The following is a 20,972-nucleotide window of genomic DNA, read 5'->3' on the forward strand; positions in this document are numbered from 1 at the left end:
TAAATCTATCTGCTAAATGAATGTGTGGATGTCATCCGCCGCCCTGTGTGACAGACACTTGCTTGTGCTCCATGTTCCCTCTTGAACCGTGATCATCTTAAAAACAGGGACTGGGGGCGGGGGGTGCACCTGGGTGGCTCAGTTGGTGAAGCATCTGCCTTCGGCTCAGGTCATGATCCCAGGATCCCAGGATGGAGTCCTACGTCCAGCTCCTTGCTCAGCGGGGAGCCTACTCCTCCCTCTGCCTGCTGCTCCCCCTGCTTGCACTCTCTCTCTCTCACAAATAAGTTAAAACAAAAAAACAAACAAAAACAAAAACAAGGACTGGGTTTTCCTGGTAACACCCATATCATCCAGAAAGGTTAGTTGGGACTGCTGACTGGATGCATTTATTTGCCAGAAACACAGGCTGGGAGGAAGTGGAGAGCATCCATAACAGGAGGTTTTCAGTGTATGTTTCCAGGGTGAGTCTTCCATGCGGGGTTATTTTATAGAGAACTTGGCTTCTCTGGTTGATTCCCAGTGGGGGTTGGCCTGCAAATGGCCCCCAGCTAGTTCTATGGCCTCCAGGAAGCTCTCTGCGACCAGACTGTGAACCACTGGTCTGGTCTGAGCTCCCGGCTTCGCGGTCGAAAGGCCCGGCCGGAGCCCGGGGAGCAGGACGATTGGGTGGAGGCCCCACCCTTGCAGGGTGTGGTTGACATGAAGTGAGAAGCCAGCCGTCCACCCACGGAGAAGCCCCCCGCCCCCGCCGCCATCTACCCTGTTGGGTCACTCGGGCTGTCTGCAGATGCTGTCTGAGCGCCAGTTCTGCTTTGAACAAGACTGCATCCCGGAGATCACTCCAGCTCCCCAGGTTCCTCTTCGGGCAGCTCAGCCCACAAGCCAGTCCAGCCCCATGGGCCATGGGCTTGGAGCCCGGCATCCAGAAGTCCCATCCCGGCTGGGAAAGGCGTGAGGCCACCTGTGACTTGGGTCTGACTTCCCTGAGGTTGTCCCCTGCCCCTGGCCACCCTGAAGAGGCAGGACAGCGCAGGGGCTCAGCCCAGGACCTGGATCCAAGTTCCAGCTCTCTACCACTCCCCGGCTCGGGTATGACCCTGAGTGTGCAGGCCAATTTCACTGAACCTCAGTTTCCTCGACTGTACCACGGGGACAACCATAGTGTCCTCACCTCCCGAAGTGCCTGGGAGGAGTCAGTGGCAAGGCGGTTGGAAAGAGATGAACGTGGTGCCTGCGGGCTCCCGGCAGGTGAGAACTGTCAGACACGGCTATGAGGCGAAACAGGAAGGGGACGGTGTCCTCATCCTCAGAGCATGACATCTCAGAGGGCCCGAACCCCTGGCAGGTGTGGAATGTAAAAGGTTATGGGCGGCACCTGAGTGGCTCAGTCAGTTAAGTGTCTGACACCTGATTACGGCTCATGATCTCAGGTCATGATCTCAGGGTGGTGAGATCAGGCCCCACATTGGGCTCTGAGCTCAGCGGGGAGTCTGCCTAAGAGTCGCCCTCCCTCTCCCCCCTCTCCGTGCATGTTCCCTCTCAAATAAATAAATACAAATAAATAGTGAAATAATAAATTACAAATTATTATAAATAATATATAATATAAATAAAATAATAATAATATAAATAATAAAAATTTTAAAAAGTAAGGTTATGCTTTGCTTCCAGGCCTGGCCCTCATGTTCTCTGTCTCTCTGTCACCTGGAAGTCAGTGTCCAGAGGACTGAATACCAAGCCTGCCTCAGCCTGGTCCCTGAATGCGGAGCAGAGCCTAGCCCCACCCCCACCCCTCCTGCGTTCGACTAGACTGACAGGAGTCGGAAACGAACTTTCCCTGGACGAGACTAGAGGGTTTATCTGTTACAGCAGCAAGTAATTTCTTCCACTAATTATCTACGTACCTATCTATAGCTATTTCAAAAAGAGCTGAAGGAAATCCACCAAAATATGAACTTTTCCAACAATAAACATTAGTGACTTGTGTCATCAGAAATCAGGTTAGACTTTTTTAACATAGGTTTTTTAAAAAACCAACAGCCTGACTTCCCTCTCTGTCCTCCGGACCCCTGGTCAATGTCTCAGGCCCCTGGGGGTCCGTCCTCCACCCATTTGACTTTCAGCCTCCGCCCCACCGGCATCAGCAGTAGAGTCCCAGCTGGCTCTGTGATGTCTGCCAGGGAGGTGAATGGCGAGGGTCCCCAGGGGTCCAGGACCCTGAGCCCACCAATTTGGCTCTTTCGTCTAATCACCTGGCTGCTGGGCTCCCTCTCTCCAGAGTCAGGAGCCAGGTTCTATCTCGTCAAGTGTAGCATCACGGTGTTTTCAGAGACTTTTGAAGGCACAGAAAGAGGGCAGCCTGTGGGCTCTCACGGCCCTCCTCCTCCTGCCTGCTCTTTATCAAACGGTTCTTTATGTTCTTTTAGAAAGAAGCCCGCATGTGTACACACCCCACTCCTCCTTCCTGCCTTTCTTCCTCCTCCTTGCATTTTAGGGCAGGGCTCCGGGACTTGAGTCTATTTCTCCCTAAGTGGCTAGCCCTGAATGTCTGTTCTTAGACACCGTTCTAGAAAGTGGGAACGATTCGTTTGTGAACGCAGCACGAGAAATGATTCTAGAAGTTCTGACTGCTTTCTCCAAGCCTCATGAAGTCCACAAGGAACCAACCCAGTCTGCTCCTTGCTATAGGAGGGAGGGTCGTGCCTAGCCAAAGCCACCCGTCTCTGTGAACACTCGCGCTGCTAAACACAGGCCCCTAAACTTGCTGCCATGGGGGAGGCACCTGATGGGGATTCAGGAACCTTGAGATTAGTCCCCAGGCTAGCTGCTGGGTACAGTCATAAAAGCACAGGCTTTGGAGAGAGGAAATTCTAGCTTCCAATCCTGGATCCTTTGTCTCCTAGGCATAGAGAGTAGCTGCCCTTTGGGGAGAGACGCCCCGGCCACGGAACTCAGGCTTGTGTCTCCAAGATGAGTGGTTTTAGTGCTCCAGCAGAGCCTGCCAGCAGCCAGGCCACGGGGACCCCACAGGCTGCTTTGGCCAGTGTCCCCATAATGGCTCAGAGGCACGTCGGTGGGGCCTCAGCCCTGGAAAGGAGAGAGCTCGCTGGGGTAGGGGTGGTGGAGGGAGGGAAGGGCTGTGTTCAGCTTTGAGTGGGTCAATGGCGGAGCGAGGGAGGACCCAAGCCCAAGTTCTGCCTCTCCATGGGGGTGGGGGTGGGGCACTGAGAGCTCCTAGGGCGGCTTTGCAGTGCTGCTGGCCCGCAGTCCACACTTTGAGCAGCAAGTCACTGGAAGCTTCCGGCAGAAGGGAGGTGGGAGGTGAAGGCCTCGGGAAGAGGGCCTGGTCCTAGGATCACGCAACGTCAAAGTCAGAAGAGACCTGAAGAGCCAGTAGGGAGGGGCTCCTGGGTGGCTCAGTGGGTTAAGCTGCTATCTGGGCTCAGGTCATGACCTCAGGGTCCTGAGATCGAGCCCCGCATAGAGCTCTCTGCTCAGCAGGGAGCCTGCTTCCCTTCCTCCCGCTCCTTTCTGCCTGCCTCTCTGCCTACTTGTGATCTCTCTTTGCCAAATAAACAAAATAAAATCTTTAAAAAGAAAAAACAAGAGTCAGTCGGGATCCGGCAGAAAATGCATAACCTCAATCTAATCACGAGGAGGAAACATCTGACAAACACAAAATGAGGAACTCTCATTAAAAAAGAACCAAAGGAGGGGGGTGGGGAGGGAAACTTGTATTCCTTTAAGAGATCAATGTCATTAAAAAAAAAAAAAAAAAAAAAGCCGTGGAAATGTTCCGGGTTAAAGGAGGTAAAAGACACCTAACAACTAATTGCACACCTGACCCTGGCCTGTTTCCCGAACAGGAGGAGAAAACGCCAGCAACGACTGTATTAGCTCCAGGGACAGCCTGGAATACAGATGACGCCTTGGGTAAAACTCTCCTATGGGGCGCCTGGGTGACTCAGTCTTGTTAAGCCTCTGCTTTTGGCTGAGATCATGAACCCAGGGTCCTGGGATCGAGCCCAGCATCAGGCTCTCTGCTCGGCAGGAGGCCTGCTTCTCCCTCTCCCACTCCCTCTGCTTGTGTTCCCTCTCTCGCGGTGTCTCAGTCAAATGAATAAATAAAATCTTTAAAGAAAAAATCCTGTCAATTTACCAAGTGGACAGCGTTCCTGTGGCTATGCAAGAGGATATCCCCATTCTTAAAAAAGTGTTTAGGGGGTTAAGGGCCAAGATATACACCCCTCACTCTCAGACGATTCAGGAGAAGCATTACGTATGCAGAGAGAGTATAAACGATAAAGCGAATGAAACAAGATATTAACAATCCACAAATGGTATGTGGCGATTCCCATTTTTTTTTTTATTAAAGATTTTTATTTATTTATCAGAGAGAGGGGGGGGGAGAGAGCGAGCACAGGCAGACAGAATGGCAGGCAGAGGCAGAGGGATAAGCAGGCTCCCCGCTGAGCAAGGAGCCCGATGCGGGACTCGATCCCAGGACGCTGGGATCATGACCTGAGCCGAAGGCAGCTGCTCAACCAACTGAGCCACCCAGGCGTCCCAATGGCGATTCCTATTTTAATGCAGCATTTCTATTCCTAAAGTTTGTGAAGTCCGAAGTTGTTTCCAAATGGAAGGCTTAAAAGCTAAAATATTTATGGGGGCATCTGGGTGGCTCAGCCAGTTAAATGTCTGACTCTCGGTCCCCGCACAGGTCTTGAGCTCAGCGTCCTGAGATTCGCGCTGGGCATGGAGCCTGCTTCAGATTCTCTCTCCCCCTCTGACCCCTCCCCATCCCCTCTGGCTCAATTAATTAGTTAATTAAAAGTGGCAGAACTGGTTACTTCAAACAAAATCCCACACTGAACCCCATGTGTAAAAAGGGACAGGCAGGGGTATGGCCCTACCTGTGCTGTGTCCCTTTAGTAGCCCGAGGGGTACCCGGGGATCCTAGCATGGAAACCACTGCGGTGGGGAGGCAGCTGTTCCTGGATCCTCACATGTTAGACACTCACACACTTTTCTGATTGCATCTGATCCTCAAAACAGCCCTGAGAGGCATGCCCAGGCTCATTTTGAGAGAACCAAGGTTGAGAAGATCAGTACCTCCTGAGGCCTATGCCATCCTGATGTTTTCCACACCCTCCCCACGAGCCCGTCTTCTCATCCCCATTTGACACACACATGGAGGCCCCATGAGATTCACGTCCAAGGCTACAGCACTGAAGCTGAGCTTCAAGCCCAGGTCATGTGATGGAACCCCAAGACCCCTGCTCTCCTTGGCAGAAGCTGCTCCCTCTCAGATGAAGAAGCAGAGGCTTGAGTGGGGGCAGCCGCCGGCTGCTGCTTATGGCAGCGGTGAGATGGGAAGCCCTTGGACTCACAGTCCAGTGCTCCCCCAGCAGTGGGAGGGGAACACACTGTTCCTTGATGAGAAACCCATCTGTTCCCCGTGGGAAATCTTCCCACTGAGCCCTGGCCCCGGCCTGAATTTCTGGGCTGAGAGAATCCAGCCTCCCTCCCTCCCACGAGCACAGGGAAACCTTGAGGCCCCTTGTTCATCTCTGTTCTTCCCTGGGCTTCGCTTGCGCAGTCTGCTCTAGCCAAGGCCTTGCTTTCCTTTCCTTTTCCCTCCAAATTAGCCATTCCCACCACCATTCCCTGCTCTCTGCTAAGTTTTCAGTAAATCAATTCACCATCAGCAAGAATGATGGTGTTTGAAGTCACGGCAAAGGGCCTGGGTGTTTAAAAGCCCTGCAGGAGCCCCTGAGTGGCTCAGTGGGTTAAGCATCTGACTCCTGGCTTTGGTTCAGGGTCCTGGGATCAAACGCCGTGTCAGACTCATGCACTCAGGGTGGAATCTGCTTGAGATTCTCTCTCCCTCTCCCTTTGCCATGCCGCCACTCACACACACATTCTCTCTCTCTCTCTCTCAGATAAATAAATAAATCTTTAAAACAATAAAAGAACAAAAGAATTGCAGGAAGCCCAATGCTTCTGAGTAAACTAGGACTCAATGAGAATGGAATTTTTCTTTTAGGCCCCAAATTGTCTCCCTGATGATGCCTCAGGGTCGGTAGAGCCCTTCGCCCTGATTTTACCTTGAGCCCCAGAGGAAAAAGATTCCCCCGATTAGAAGTTCAGACAGGGAAGGTAACTGTCTTGATTTAGTACCAGCTGCTGCATTAGTTGCAAATTTGCAATTAAATCTCACAACAGTGCCCCCCCCACCAATAAGGTGGGTATTGCTGTGGCCATTTAAGGGGGGAAACTGAGGCTTCATGCACCTAAGGAACCAGAATACAGTCACAGAGCTGGAAAGAAAACCTGGATCTTTTCCTGCACATTCTGCTGAGGTCCCAGGCCAGCCTGCTTGGTGTCTCTTTGAGGCTGCTTGCAGCAAAGGGTCCTTCGGGGCTCTGTCTCCTGTCCGGCTCAGTCCAGCTCTACTGCTGCACCCTCCTTACGCCGTGCCGGGCACCCCGAGCTCCCCCCACCCAGCTGCTGCAGATCTGGCCTGCTTCTCACTCTGAGGAGTTCTGGGAAGGTCCTGGCCAGCCCTCTGCCATGCCACACCTGGTCTTAACTTTGAGCTTCCCGCTGCTGCTGGGAGACCCTCCAGGCGCCACCCCAGGTCTCCACACCCTGGGGATGAGAGTGTTGTGAGAGCCTAGGGTTCTGCAGGCTCTTGCTGCCCCTCATCTTACTTCCTTGGCGGTTTCAAAGGAATATAATTGGCGGTGGAGTTCACATGCTAGACAGCTCTCTGAGCTCCAGACTGCATAAGACCCAGCGTCTCAAAGCCTGACACCCGCCCCAGGATAATGAAATCTCCACTTCCCCATCCCGTCTCCACTACAAGGCTCTCTCTCCCAATCCATTTACAACATTCTGCTAAATGGTGAATAAGAAGTTCTAACTTGACATGGGATCTGCTTTCAGGGAACAATTCTCCTTCCAAGATTGCAACCGGATGCAGGTCCGTGTAACCCAGAAGGGTGACTCCCACTTGGAATTGTGGACTGTACCAGGTCTGGGAGGGAGCTTTCCTGGGGGAGGGGGCCTTGCACCATCCCTCAATTGCTTTTTGCTGGCCTATGGTCAAACGGGCCAGCTATTCTTCAAGGCAGATAGAATCCTTAACCTAAAACAGCCAGCATTGGCTGGGCCTACCATGTACTATGCAATGAGGTGGACATTTTACATACGTTGCTTCTAAAATTCAGAAGTGACTGAGTATGGCTTCTGAACCATTAGGGGTCTGAGTGTTCCCTTTGTAAAACAGCTTCTTTGGGTGAGGAAACTGGGCTTTAAGGGGTTAAGTAGATCATTTGAGGTCACACAAATAGTAAGCTACAGATCAGGAATTGAAACCCAAGTCTGTGTGGCAACAGACGTCACAATCTTTCCACTCTCCATTACCACGGCTGTCATGTACAGTCACATAGGTTGCTCATTAAACAAGGGCATCCAGGTGAAGAGGTGATCAGGGCATGAAATCCAGCCACCATTCTGTTCACTAAGTTGTGCACTAAGATGTGCCCCATGGTGCTGTCATGCTCATTCTTGTCTGCCTACAGGAGTGCTGTGGTAAACTGATTATGAATGGTCCCAACAACTCCCTTCCCTACATCTGTGCCCCTTGCTATGTTAATTCGCAGCTCTTCCCATCAAGCAAGGTTAGCTCCTTGTCCCTCGAATCTGGGCTGGTCTTGTGAGTAAACACACCAGTGAAATACATCTGAGTGGCATTGTGCCAGGGAGGCCTTGGACCCCAACAATAGGCATGGGTACAGGTCTAGGCTAACCTGCTGGAGAAAAAGAAATGTGTGGCCCTGTAACCCATATCCCTGGCCCATCAAGAGCCAAGTAACCACCCAACATTCGAGCAAGGCCCTCCTAGCCCAGCCAGCCTCCAAACAAGCCCCTTTGGCCACAGCCCCACGAGACAGCTCAGACAAGGTCAGGCCCAGGCAAGTTCAGGTGCAGACAAGGTCAGGTATGCGCCCCACCCCCCATCAGCATCACTGCCACACTTCCTGCTGAGCAATAAAAAATGTAAACTGATTGGAGTGGCCATCATACATTGATTTCTGTCTCTCTGAAATTCTTTTTTTTTTTTTTTAAGATTTTATTTATTTATTTGAGAGAGAGACAGAGAGAGAGAGCATGAGCGAGGAGAAGGTCAGAGGGAGAAGCAGACTCCCCATGGAGCTGGGAGCCCGATGCAGGACTCGATCCCGGGACTCCGGGATCATGACCTGAGCCGAAGGCAGTTGTCCAACCAACTGAGCCACCCAGGTGTCCCGGTCCCTCTGAAATTCTTAAGTTGAAGTCTGAACTCTTGGTTCCTGGGAATGTGACCTTATTTGGAAATAGGGTCACTGTGGATGTCATCAGTTAGGATGAGGTCATACTGGAGCAGGGAGAGGGGCCCCCTCATCCAATATGCCTGACGGCCTCAAAAAATGGGAAGTTTGGACACACACACACACACACACACACACAGAACGCCACAGTGTTGCCACAAGCCAAGAAACTACCAGAATCTGGGAGAGAGGCCTAGAACACTGCCTCCCCTCGAAAATTCAAAGGGAGCACGACCCTGTGACACCTTGCTCTCCCATCCCCAGCCTCCAGAAGTGTGAGACGATGTTGTTTCAGCCACCTGCTTTGTGACACTTGTTATAGCGGCCCAAATATACTCATAGAGAACTTTCTCCTAATCAACACAAACGAATGCAGTGTGCTTGGCTTCCTTGCTCTCCTCCCATGTGGAAGCTACTCATGGCTCTCCACCTGATCCCCAGGTAACCCCTAAGAGGTGCCCAGGGATTCTGCCCCACCATGCCCCGTCCTGACCCAACAGGACTTGGAACCTGGAAAGCGTTCTCTTGTGCCTTCCAAAGGCTCTGCAATCCTTGCTGGGGAGGGGCCCCAAGCCCATACAGTATTGCTGTTCCTAGAGAGAGCCCCCAGCCCAGGCTCCTCTGGCTGCCTACCTACCTGGATTGCCGAGGGCCATGGAGTCGTAGATGAGCTTACAGGTCTTAAGTAGGATGGAGATCTTCTTCTCGGGCGAGTAGGCCTTGTGCAAGCTGGTGAACTTCTGTAGGATCTTCTCCATGACAGGCACCTCGGGCACGCTGGTTGTCACACCCAGGTCAGTGGTGGTGGTGGCCAGGATCACCAGCTGGTTCTCCTTGAGCTGCTGCAGCGAGCCATCCTTGCTGTGGATCTCACGCAGGCATGAGTTGATGGCTTCTTTCAAGGGCTTTAACACACACTTGTATAAGGCCGACTCCACAATAGCTTCTGTAGGGGGGCGCAAGAGTGGGCGGGTGAGGAACCCAGACACCTGGCTTTGGTGCCCAACAGTGTGGCTGTCCTCATCTCCTGGTCCCTGGTAGGACAAACTCAGTACCCTAGCAGCTACCCCTTGAAGTTCTGACACAGGAGACCCTTGTAGTACATTCAGCAGAAAGCTACACTGCAAAGATAAGGGTACAGGAGCCCTCTGGGACTGAAACATTGTATCCTCATGCTTTTCACAGGGCCTGGAACTGATGAAACTCTCACAGGGCTGCCTACCAATGCATAACTTCAAAGGGTGCTATTTACATGGGAGTTGTGCAGTACACAACCTGTGCAGTTGTATATGGAGGGCCCGGGGGGGGGGGCTAGGAAATGTTTTGTAGAATTATTCTTAATGTGTCTCTGAATTCTCAAATCCACGTGCCTCGAGGCTCAAGAATACAGTATAATCAGAATCTGACTTCTTACCATTTCCATGGCCACCATCTTAACCTGAGCTGCCATCATCTTTTCCCTGAATTATGTGAGTCGTCTCTTGCCCTGGCCCTTTTTCATTTATTCTCAAAACAGCAACCAGCATAAGCCTGTTATGGCATGTTTGATTCTGACATTCCTGTGCTCAGAACTCTCCAATGGCTCTCACCTCATGCACAGTAGAAGCCAGAGTGTTTGCTCCCCGTGGCTTATAAAGAACCCTGGCCCCCCGCCCTCCCTCCTCCCACCCGGGGCCTTATAGTCTGTTCTCACTTATCGCCTTGCCTGTGCCCCTGTGTTCATGCTGTTCCAGCCATCCTGGCCTCCCTGCTGCTCTGCTCCTGCCTCAGGGCCTTTTAGCTTGCTATGCCCTTTGCCTGGAGAAGTCACTCCACAGCTACATTTACATACATGATCTCTTCCTTCGCTGTTTGAATGCCATCTAATCCAAGAGGCATCCTGATCCGCTAGTGGAACGGGATTTAGTTGGCTTTGATCTCATGGCAAGTCTGCAACATACACGCCATGATCCCCACGCTACGGACATCCCAACTCAGGCTCTGATGGTGTGGGTTCCAGCTAGGTGGGGGCTGAACAAGAATTTGAACCCCGCCTGCCTGACACCATGGCAATACTTGTACCCTTGGGTTGACAGTAGGGAAGTGTTCTCGGGAAGTCTTTTTGGCTCTATCCCAACCCCAGAGGACACATGTCTTGTCTATATAGGGAGACACCTGAGCTGCCCTACTCCTGGGGGGTAAGGGAGGGGCCCATGCTCCCATGATTGAGTCTCAGTAGAGATCCAGATAACGCTCCCTTGCCATACAGGCTTGGGCTTGACCCATGTCCGCGTTTGGTGCCGCCCCCACCCCCGTCCCAGGTCCTCATTCTATCCCCTCCTTCTTCCCCTTGGCTTCTCCAGCCTCTGCAACAGAGGACATGCAGCTGCCCTTGTGTGCTTCAGCCCATTCCTGCCCTTCCTCCCTGGCCCACAGCGCGACCCCACTGGCCCTTGGAGCCTTGGAAGCTAGAGGTGTGGTGACCCGAAGGCAGGGACTCACGGTGAGCATCTCCCATGCCTCTGACTCCTGCGTGACCTTGACCAAGTCCTTTCCCGTGGCAGGGCCCATTTTTCTCATCTCTAAAGTGCAGGAGCAGGGGGTGGCTGTGGCCCGTGCCCTCTGGATGAGGGGGGTGGTGGTCTGCATCTCTGAGAACCCCAGGAGCTGCAGGGATGGCTCGGGCCCTCGGCAGCTACACACAGTAATACTTCTTCTGCCTTGACTTGTTCCTTGTGCTTGTCTCCCTAAGGAAATCAGTAGCATCCTGGGCAGGAAGGGGGCGGTGGGGGGGGGGGGGGGGGCTGCACCTGTACTTGAGTTTCTTCCACGGGCTCATGGGCCCAGGAGCAGAACTCGTCAGTAAGAAGCCTATCAGCAGAGGGGTCAGTTTGTAGAAGGTGGGGGGTGGAGGGACCATCCGGAATCATCCCTCCCCCCGGCCCAGGACTGACCTATCTCCTCCTCGGGGTGCAGGGCGGGGTCCACTAGGGCCCTGAGCTCGGTGCTCTGCAGCAGGTAACTCTTGAGCTGGGTCATCATGGTGCGGATCTCCTGCAGCATCTCGGTGCTGGAGGTCTGGCGCGCCATCATTTCCAGGCTGTACACCTTGTAGTCCTGGACCAGGCTGCCGAAGTACGAGGTCTTGTCCTGCGCCAGCTCCACCACCTTCTTGTAGAGCTTGCGGTTGTTGGACAGGAACGCGTGGAAGACATTGGTGAAGCTCACCAGGCTCAGGCGGTGGCGTGCCTTGCCCAGGATCACCGACGGCTTCTTCTTCCCCCCAGAGCCGCCACCGAACGGCTCCAGCTCCTCCTCCGTGCTGCTGGTTGAGTAGGAGTCCTGGTCTGTGGCTGAGGCGGGCACTCCCAAGCTGTCTGACAGGGAGGCCAGGGAGCCCTTGAACTCGGCTGCGCTCTGGGGCCGGGTGCTGGGAGTCCTGGCTTGGGAGGCAGGGCTCTGGCCTTCTCTGGGGGGACCCGGTGCAGGCTTCTCGGGGGCTTCCTCCTTCTCGGAGGACTCAGTGCTCTCCAAGGGGCTGGGAAGGCCTGAGGCCAGCTGCCGGGAGATCCGTTTCCTCCTGGGGGGCGGGATTGGGGGTTGTCGGATCTTTCTCGGCGGCTCTGGCATGCTGCCCGGATCACTGGTTTTGGCCGCTGCTTCCTGACCTTGCTCTGTGGTCCCCTGAGGCCTGTCCCCAGGACTGTCCGAGGTCCCCCGGGGAGGCGGGCCGAGTGGGGATGACCTGGGAAGACCCAGCTGGTCCCCCTCTGCAGGCATCCCCCTGTCCACCTTCCCCACGCTCTGGTCCTCCAGGGAGACCTTCTCAGAGATGCGGCGTCTGGGAGGAGCGGCAGGAAGGGTCTTCTTCACGGGTGCTGGAGGGGCAGGGGTCTGCTTCGAGGGGCAGGGGCCTGCCCCTGGCTTCATCTCTTCCTCCCTGAGCGGGCCCAAGCCTGTAGGGGGGCGTGAAAGCCTCTCACAGGCTGCCATGGGTGGCTGGCTTGGGTGGTTGGGGGGGCCTGGGGCATGGGGTGCCAGGTGGGGGGCGGATGCCGGGGGTGCAGGAGGAAAGGCCTCTGGAGGTGGGGGAGCAGTCACTGGGGGGGGACTGGGCAAAGGACAGGCCAGAGCAGGAGTGGGAGGTGGAGGAGGCCGGAGGGGGCTGGAGGGTTGGAGCGGGGGTGCTGGGGGAGGGGGTGCTGGGCGGCGAGGGGCCCACTTGGAGGTGGGTGAGGTAGCAAAGGAGGTGGGAGGCACCGGGCGCAGGGGGCAGCTTCCAGGGGGTGGCTGGTCGGCAGGCAGGGCACTGCCCCCACAGTCCTCGATGAAAATCGGATTCACAAACCACAGGCGGTCATTTCCTATGGACAGCTCAATTTCACACGAGCAGTTCTCGTAATGGGCCGTGGACCTGAGGCTGGAGGCTGAGGGTGCTCCGGGGGCTGGGTCTCTTGAGGGCTCCGCGAGGCTCCCACCACCTCGCCGGGGGTTTAGCGAGGAGTCCCAGAAGCCTGTAGAGACAAGAGAAGAAGAGGCTGATCAGTCCCAAAGCCAGGCCCCCCCTATGCTGCCTGCTGGGGCGGGGTGGAGGGTGGCGTTTGTGGGCGGGCTGGGGGCAGGGCTGGTCCTAGTGTTTGCTTCACTGCTCTGAGGGCTGTTTCCCCTCCTGAGCTGCTTTAAACCTCTCCCACCACTTCCTGCCTTGAGAGGGGAAGCCCCGTTTGATTGTCTCCGGGCTCTGCAGAGGTGGGGCTCTGTGGAGGTGGGGCTGGGACCTGGTGGTGACAGGCAGAGCTCCAGCTCTGCCCAGCCCACCAGGAGGGCACCAATGGCTTGGGGTGCAGGCACGGGTTGGGGGAACAGAAGGCAAGGGGTTGTGCAGCTGACCGGCTGGGTGCCCTGGGGCAGGTGACTTGACGTTTCCAGGGTTCCATCTCTGGTCATCTCTAGAATAGGGGTCCCCATGGGGGAGGTGCTTTGGTCCCATTTTGGCCACTACGGTGGCTGTATGTAGGAGGAACGAAGTATGCATTGTGGCCAGTGAGCTCAGACCTGACCATCCAAATGGGGGACACTGTCCCCAAGGTGAAATGCCTCGGACTATGAATCTCTATGTTAAAGCAGGCAAACATTCCATGCCCTCCATGTGTTTGTATGCGTGTGTGTGTGTTTAAGTGTGTGGAGGGTGTGGGGGGGCTGCACTGCTGGCTCTCAGTTCCTGCACAGGCCTTTCTCCTGACCCATGCCTCATAGACGACCCACAGCTACGGCCACTGACGCAGGCCTGTCCCTCCCCAGACAAGGTTGATCAGCGCCAGGCATGTTCTGGGTAAGGGGCATGGGACATCCCAGCTGTGAGGGCACAGGCGGCTGGCTAGCTCTGGAATTCTTGAGTTCCTGACCTCTGGGTATCAAGTACTATCGAGGATCTAGCTCAGCATCTTCCGAAAAGGACGCCAAGTTTTGCGAATCATTTCAGATGGTGCCTAGGCCCCCGTGGGCTCACTCCAGCAGATTCCCCTGGAGAGCGGTGGGGATGCCAGTCTCCTCAGCCTCTTAATTTTAGACACTGATATCGCAGAGTCCCTTGCTAACCATGGGGCCAGGCCTCTAGCCTCTCATCCTGAGCTCCTTACTTTTGGGAGGGATTCATCACTAAGAAAACTGCCAAAAATAATGTCAGGAGCAAACATGCATTGCATTCTGGCTGTATGGGCAACTTGCTCTACATGGGTCATTTCATTGACCCCTGACCACAGGCCTTTGATGTTAAGTCCTAATTTTGTCCCCAGAAGACAGGAAGATTAGAGACCCAGACAGCTTAAACAACCTGCCCAAGGTCACAGGTTGGTGAGTGGAGGAACCGGGATTTGAACTCAGTCAGACTAGATCTAAAGCCTGTGTGCTCAGCCCCTGGGGTTCTGTGTCTTCCTTCATAGGAACTTGCAACACTTCCCATCTGAGTTGCTCTCCCAGGGTCGGAGCTACAGTGTGGTGTGCACCCCAGAACCGGGGATGTGGTAAGAACACCACAGGCTCTAGACGTTGAAAGAAAGGGAACATGATAAGATGGCGGATGGCAGCCATTGTGTGCCTGCCCTGAGACAGGCACGTCCAGGGAGGTGGGCCTTTGTCACCTGGTCGGCCAGGGGGTGGCAACTCCAGTCATGGGGAGCAAGGAACAGTCCATGACAATGAGGCTGCTGGGACACTGACTGAAAGTGATTGTGTGACACCCCCCACCCCGGAGCATGTGTCCCTCCCAGGGAGGAGAAAGGGGCTCCCTGTTCAGCCCTGGCCTGGGCAGAGACCCTGTGTGGGACAGCCTGAGGCAGCTGACCAGCTCTTTCCATAATGACAGGGATGATAACTGTTCACAGTAACTGTTCCCCATTCACAAAGCTCTGCGTGCCTCATAGCCACCGCCAGCGGACGTGGGGAGCCCAGCATGTGAGGGGACCCTCAGGCTCTCTCACGGCCAGAGCAGGCTGGTTTTCAGAATAGTCTGGGCCGTGCATTTGCTCTCTGGGGCAGCTACTGACCTCTGAATGACTGACCCACTCTCCCGGGTGCTTCATGCTAAGCACACAGATGTTCTGGCCCCAAGGCGTGAGCACTGGAAGCCCCGTGTGCCCCGTCTACACGGGACCAGTACAAGTTGTCTCCTGGGAAGCGCTCCAGCAAGAAGCCAGTCCGACTCAAAGGTGAGCTGGCAGCAGCCCCACGTGTGAGCCGAGGCCCCTGACGCTCCCCTCCAGGTTCTCTTAAGACCTTCCTTTGGGTAAAGATGAAGTCATGGGCAGATGATGAACGGAACTGTCCGCCTACACCTGGACATTCTCACTGCTCACTTAGACCCTGGACTTAGCCTGCCCACACCTCCAGCCAGTCTCCTCCTTGCGAGATGATGCTGCGCACAGAGCAGACCCTGGGTTGCTCTTTGTTCAGGATTGAATCACTGCCGACCTTTTAGCCCGGCATTCAAGGCCTGCGGTATCTGGACCTGCACATCTTTTCCAGCTTCACCTGCGGAGCAGTTACCCTACTCACTCCTTCCTGAACATGTCACGGGGCTGTCCCACCTTAAAGTCTTGCAAGTGCCATTCCCTCTGCTTGGACTCCTTTTTCTACCCTCTCCCCCTGGCAAACTCTTAACACCCCTCACCACCCAGATCAGATGGAACCTGATTGGTGGAGCCTTCCTGACCCGTCCAGACCTCCCGTATACTCCTCTGTGTCCCCACCCCCAGCTCTGGGGCTCACCCTGACCCATGTGACTAGCACCGGGACTGGAATTCTGGGGTTCTGTCTGCCTCCCTCCCGCCACCTCCAGGGTGTGAATATTGGCGGAATCGAGGCATTCCTGCCACAGAGCAGGAGCTCAGCCCCCTGGGCTCACATAAGTGCATGCATGCGCTTTGCCAGAGTGGACAGGCAGGTGGGCTTCTGAGCAGGCGCAAGTAGGCAAGGTTCATTTTGATGGTAACATGGGACTGACCTGAACTGGGGGAGGACAGCTATAGGCAAGAAAAGATAAGAAAATAGGAGGAGGAGGGCAAAAAGAGGGCCGAGGAGCTCCGGTCGGCCCCACAGCCTGGCTCAGCACAGCAAGGTGCGGCCATCACGCACAGGGAAAAAAAAAAAAAGAGCACATTTTCCACCACTTGCATGTGGACTCTGGCAGGATCAGCACAGACAAAGGGGTTCAGAGCAACGGGCCCAGGGCCTGGGTGACTAGGAACTGCTCCCCCACCCCTAAAATAAGCCTCGTGGTTACACTCTGCTAGGGCAGCTTCAAAGCCAATGCCACTCTGAGGGATGGGGGAAGCTGGGACCGAGAAGCTGCATCCTAGGGTCTGGCAGCTTGTCAGGGAACCACAGTGGCAGCCTTTATACTAGGAAAAAAAAAAGAAAAAGGGAAGTAGGTAACTTTCTCTGCAGCCTGCAGAATGCCAAGGCCAGGGGAGAAGCGGAACCCAGTCATGCAATGCTAGTGATTGGCAAAGCAGAGTGGGGGGTGGTATGGGCGCATGTACCCAGGCCTGCGGGCACCACATCAAGCCTCAGCTCAGCTGCTAGAGATTCCCTGAGCAGCCATGTCTTCCCTGCCTCTGTGCTGCCCCTGGACCGAGAGGGATGTGTCATTGGCCTGGCAGTGTCCAGCAACTCGGCTGGGAACACCTCTTGCTGGGTGTCTGCTCCTATAACCCTCAGTGGGCCTACCTGGGTCAGGCCAGGTACTGGGCCATTGGCTCTGAGGGCCAAGGTGATGAAGGCTTCGCGCTTGGGGAGCCCCAGACTAGCAGCAGACAGAGAGGGGATGAGTAAATGCAGCAAAGTATTCCAGATACCATGGAAACCGCTTGAAAGTCCAACGAGTTCCGTGAATTCGTATTTTTGTGGCATCCCAAGGAGGGGCATTTGGGACTCCTGAAGCGTCATTCACACTTGGGTTGTCCATGGGTATTTAGTAACTAGGAGAACTCTCATCATAGAATGTAAAGGAAAAAATAAATTCCATGCAAACTGGGTAAAGCTTGGAAGAGAACAGGTGCTTTCTCCAAACATGTTTCAAACATGTTAAGCGTATTTATACCTCCAACGTGTCCGAGACCCTCTGCAGATCTAACCCTATTTACCGTTGTTTTCGCTGTGTTCCTCCGGCACTTAAAATCAACTGTAACTTCAGTCATTTCATGCCGGGTTGCTGCCTGTGTGAGATCTGTGGCCCCAGGATGACGCTTCTACAGCCTGCTCTCCCCAGCGCTGGCCTGTCTAAGGCCAAACCTGGACCTTTTGAGGTCAGCTCATGGGCCATGAGCAACCCTTCTGGGTTATCACATGGTGCTGACCCTGCAAAGATATAGCTCTATTTCAGCAACATTATCCCTGCCCAAGCACCCAGGCTTTGCAACGATTTGGATATTTATTATTCATTACATTCTGCTCTTTTTTGTAATAAGTGGGGAGAATGCCAGAGTAAGTAGACACTACTGATAAGAGAGACACAGAGCCTCACAACTTACTCCAAGGGCAAGGTCAGTAGGTGGGGCGGGGCCAGCATGAGCGGGGAGGGGGGGTGGTGGAGGCGGAGGGGAGCAGTCGCCGGCAGTTGGGGGAGGCAGGGGGGTGGGATGTTGCTGGCAGCAAAGCCCCGCTGACCTTTTGCTCTGTTTCTTGGAGATTCCCCAGTGTCCCTTCCCTAAGGCCCCTTTTAATCTGTGCTGGTTCTAGTGGGTTTCAGTTCTTTGTCAGGAGAACCCCTGGTCTACAACAATGAGAGATGTGCAATGCCTAGAGTGTGTGTGTGTGTGTGTGTGTGTGTGTGTGTGGCGGGGGAGGGAGGGGCTGGGCACATTTTCTTTGTCTTGCATATTTCATATCAGTGCTATAGGTGAAGGTCAATCCAGGAATACCTGCCTGTTGTGTAATCCCTCCCAGTCTTTTTTCCTTTTTGCAATGCAAGTGCTGACTTAAGCTTGGATGGCTGAGGTGTGCATTTCAAAGAGGCATCCTTCAATATCTTGTCACAAGATTAAACAGCCCTAAACATCCCAACTGCCTTCCTCCACAGAGGCTCCTCTGCTTTAGCGATTTTGGGTGCTTTAGATAACCGACCCTTCGGGCCACTTGTTTTCTCTTCCAGCATACTCAATTCCCGTCCCCTGTGTTTTCAATTCAACTGAGTGAGCGTGCGAAACCCCAGATTCCGACCATCAGTCCCAATAAAAGCAGAACCCCAAGCCCACGTGATGAGCGAGCAGAAGGCAACTGAGGGCAAAGCACAAACTGACACCCCTGCCCCCACCAACCCACCCCTGCACTCCCAGGTGGGCTACGTGAGACCTTCCTCAGGCACTCCCAGCTGTCCTAAAGCTAAGGGAAGGGAAAAACAAAAGGTTCACAGATAGAGATCACAGTCCTGCAGGACGGTCTCCCCCCCTATCCTTTACCAAGGTCTTAGATATTTACAAGGAAAATGCATTCCTATCAACAGCCTAACTTCCAGAGACCCAGAGAATTTCCTGGAGCCCTAACCTCCCCCTCTCTTCCATGAGTGATGTGGGAAACTGAGGCAGAAGGGAACGGAAACAAAGTTAAATTTCTTTATGACCTGTAGCCCGCTGACAAGGGCCCGAGATAGGCAGAACGTGACATCCCTCCTGGGAACTCCCAACTGTCTTAATGTTAGTGCCTTACTAGAAGGAGAAACAACTTTAGCTTGATAACAGCCGGGCCCCCAGGATCCTGAGTCTTCTGCAGCATGTGAAAGTCCTTTGGGATGCCTCCCTTTGTCCTTCCCTCCCCCAACTCCCAAGTATGTAATTGTTACACTCGCATCCCTAGTGCGGCAGCCCTTATCGGCCCAAGGGCCCTGTCCCCGTGCTTTCATAAAACCACTTTTTTGTACCAAAGACGTCTCAAGAATTCTTTCTTGGCCATTGGCTCTGGGCCTCACCCACGTTCCAAAACCGTGTATGAGGGTTCTTCCCATGACCTCACTGTGGGGCCCCAGGGGTGCTATGTAGTTTCCGACTCGTGCGAGCAATAAACCTTTATTTGTTCAGTCTCCAAATGGTTGTTGCAAACGTCAGGCATCTTGCAAACGTCCTAAGAACCCCGAGGGCCGGTCCAACCCCAAATCAGGCACTGAGAGGCTGAGACCAGCACACAACATGGCCTGAACCCCATGGTGTTCAAGGCCTCGGGCACACAGACCCCTCCTATCAGAAGTAAACCTCCCCAGATCGACCCCAAGCATCTCCCGCTCCCTGTTGACTTGGCCTCAAACAGGGCCCTGACTGCGGCAGAACAACGGAGAAGGTCATGAAGTGTTGCCGAGGGCCGGCGGGGAGGCCCTGCTCGGGGTCAGAAAGGTGCCGGCACACATCCCAGCTCTGTGCTTTCCCGCCTGGCCCACTCTGTGGACACACTTCTCCGCGGTGCTCAGTGCTTTTGAATCTTGAAAATGGGGACACGAGGACGACACAAAGACAATGCCACGCAAGTACGAAGTGTCATTACGCCACTTCAGACCTGAGGGGAGAGGTCACTGGGGCTGCGCGGGTTACTGACCCATCCCTCTCCCCATATCTTGTTCATAGCCATGTTCCTGTCGCCCTTGCTTCTGGCAAGGGTGGACCTGGAGCCAGGGCTGGGGTCATGCTGGTGCCCAGCTCTGGTCAGCGGATGAAGGACCAGGTGTTTGGCTCAGGCTTTCCCAGAGCCTCGTCCTGGCAGTGGGGTCAGCCTGTGCTGACCGGCCCTGGCTCCCCCGGACCCCGCACGGCTGTGCATCAGACCTTCTGGGCGGTTGTAAAAGGTGCCCTTTTGAAAACTGGGCGACTATCTGGGCTACGGGGCCTTGGCAGCCTGGGGAGCGGGACGGGAGGTCCCATAGGAGCTGGGACTCAGCCTGAGGGGCTGCCCCTGTGCCCCTCTGGTCGTTGCATCCTAAAGCCCTGCTCCTACCCTGAACCTCAGAGGGGACTTACCCAGGCCCAGGTTGGAGATGGTCTCGAGGTCTGTGAAGCTGCTGGCCTCCAGGATGGCCTGGGGCAGCCTCAGCGTGAAAGGCAACAAGTCTCTGTGGAGACAGGAAAGGCCAGAGGTCATGTTGGGGAGAAGGACCCGTGTGTCTGTTCCCTGGCCCCCCCACTGGCTGCTGGGGCCTCCAGGCAGACTAGAAACTTCCCTGGGGCTGAGGGGCTGAGCCCTGTGGATGAGGAAGCAACCAGTCCGATGCAGTCCTGGGCCAGCCCTGAGGGACCCGCAGAAATGGGAGACTCTTCTCCCTGGTTGCTTGTTTTCCTGTATCGTGGGAAGCCCAGGTAGCTTCCTCCAACAGTGCCCTTCTGGGTGGAGGAACCTAGCCCCTCCTGTCTGCTACCCACTGCTGCTCCACACAGAGATGGGCAGAGAGCACCCAGTCAGACTTGCTCAGTGAAGGCTACCAGTCAGCCCCTCGGGGCGCTGAGGCCCCGACCCAGACTGCGCTCTCAGCTCTCATTCCCACCTCAGGCCACCACTACCCCAATCTCTAACTTGGCAGGATGGTACCATTCAGTCCCGTGTTGCCTCAGTTTACCTGGGTGGTTGTCTGGCCTACCAGCTGGGTTTCCAGCAGCTCCTCGGTCTCTGTGTATGTTGCCATGGGCAGCAGAGTCCCTCAGCTCCTCTGGGGTCCACCCCCCATGCCCCAGGGCAGTCTCCCACACTCTCTCAGCCACCTCCTCTGTTGGTCAAGATGCTGCCGGGATGGCAGGGGACCAGCGCCAACCCGGGACCACCGCATCCAGGGCCTTCCAAGGCCTTCCAGGGCCTTCCTGGCCCCCACTCGGCCTTGTGCGCCAGCTCCTCCATTCTGCCCACCACACACCCTTCCTTTGCACTCAGGGGCCTCCCGCGCTCATTTGCTTAGAGGGTGTGTGCCTTGCTCATTCCCACCTCTCGCATCCCAGGCGACGGCATCTACTTCGATTCCACAGAGCCTCTGAGGCTGTGCCACCATGGACCACGTCCTCCTCCGTGACCTGGTTACGTGCAAGGATTTCATCTGTCCCCGCTCCCTGCCACAATAGCCAATGCACCCCTTCAACCAGGGGCCACCTC

At 55.0% G+C, this 20,972-nt stretch overlaps 1 protein-coding gene across 1 annotated transcript in view; it reads right to left on the reverse strand.

Moving 5' to 3' along the window:
- RIN3 (Ras and Rab interactor 3) overlaps window positions 1-20,972 on the reverse strand; it is a 115,966-nt gene that overhangs the window by 17,235 nt on the left and 77,759 nt on the right. Inside the window, exons 5-7 of the mRNA XM_059373496.1 lie at window positions 19,856-19,947; window positions 11,312-12,871; window positions 9,016-9,324 (exon numbers count right to left, since the gene is read on the reverse strand). Coding sequence (XP_059229479.1) covers window positions 9,016-9,324; window positions 11,312-12,871; window positions 19,856-19,947 — 1,961 coding nt within the window. The remainder of the gene's footprint in view (window positions 1-9,015; window positions 9,325-11,311; window positions 12,872-19,855; window positions 19,948-20,972) is intronic.

Source organism: Mustela nigripes, chromosome 13 (assembly GCF_022355385.1).
Source record: "Mustela nigripes isolate SB6536 chromosome 13, MUSNIG.SB6536, whole genome shotgun sequence".
Taxonomy (NCBI): domain Eukaryota; kingdom Metazoa; phylum Chordata; class Mammalia; order Carnivora; family Mustelidae; genus Mustela; species Mustela nigripes.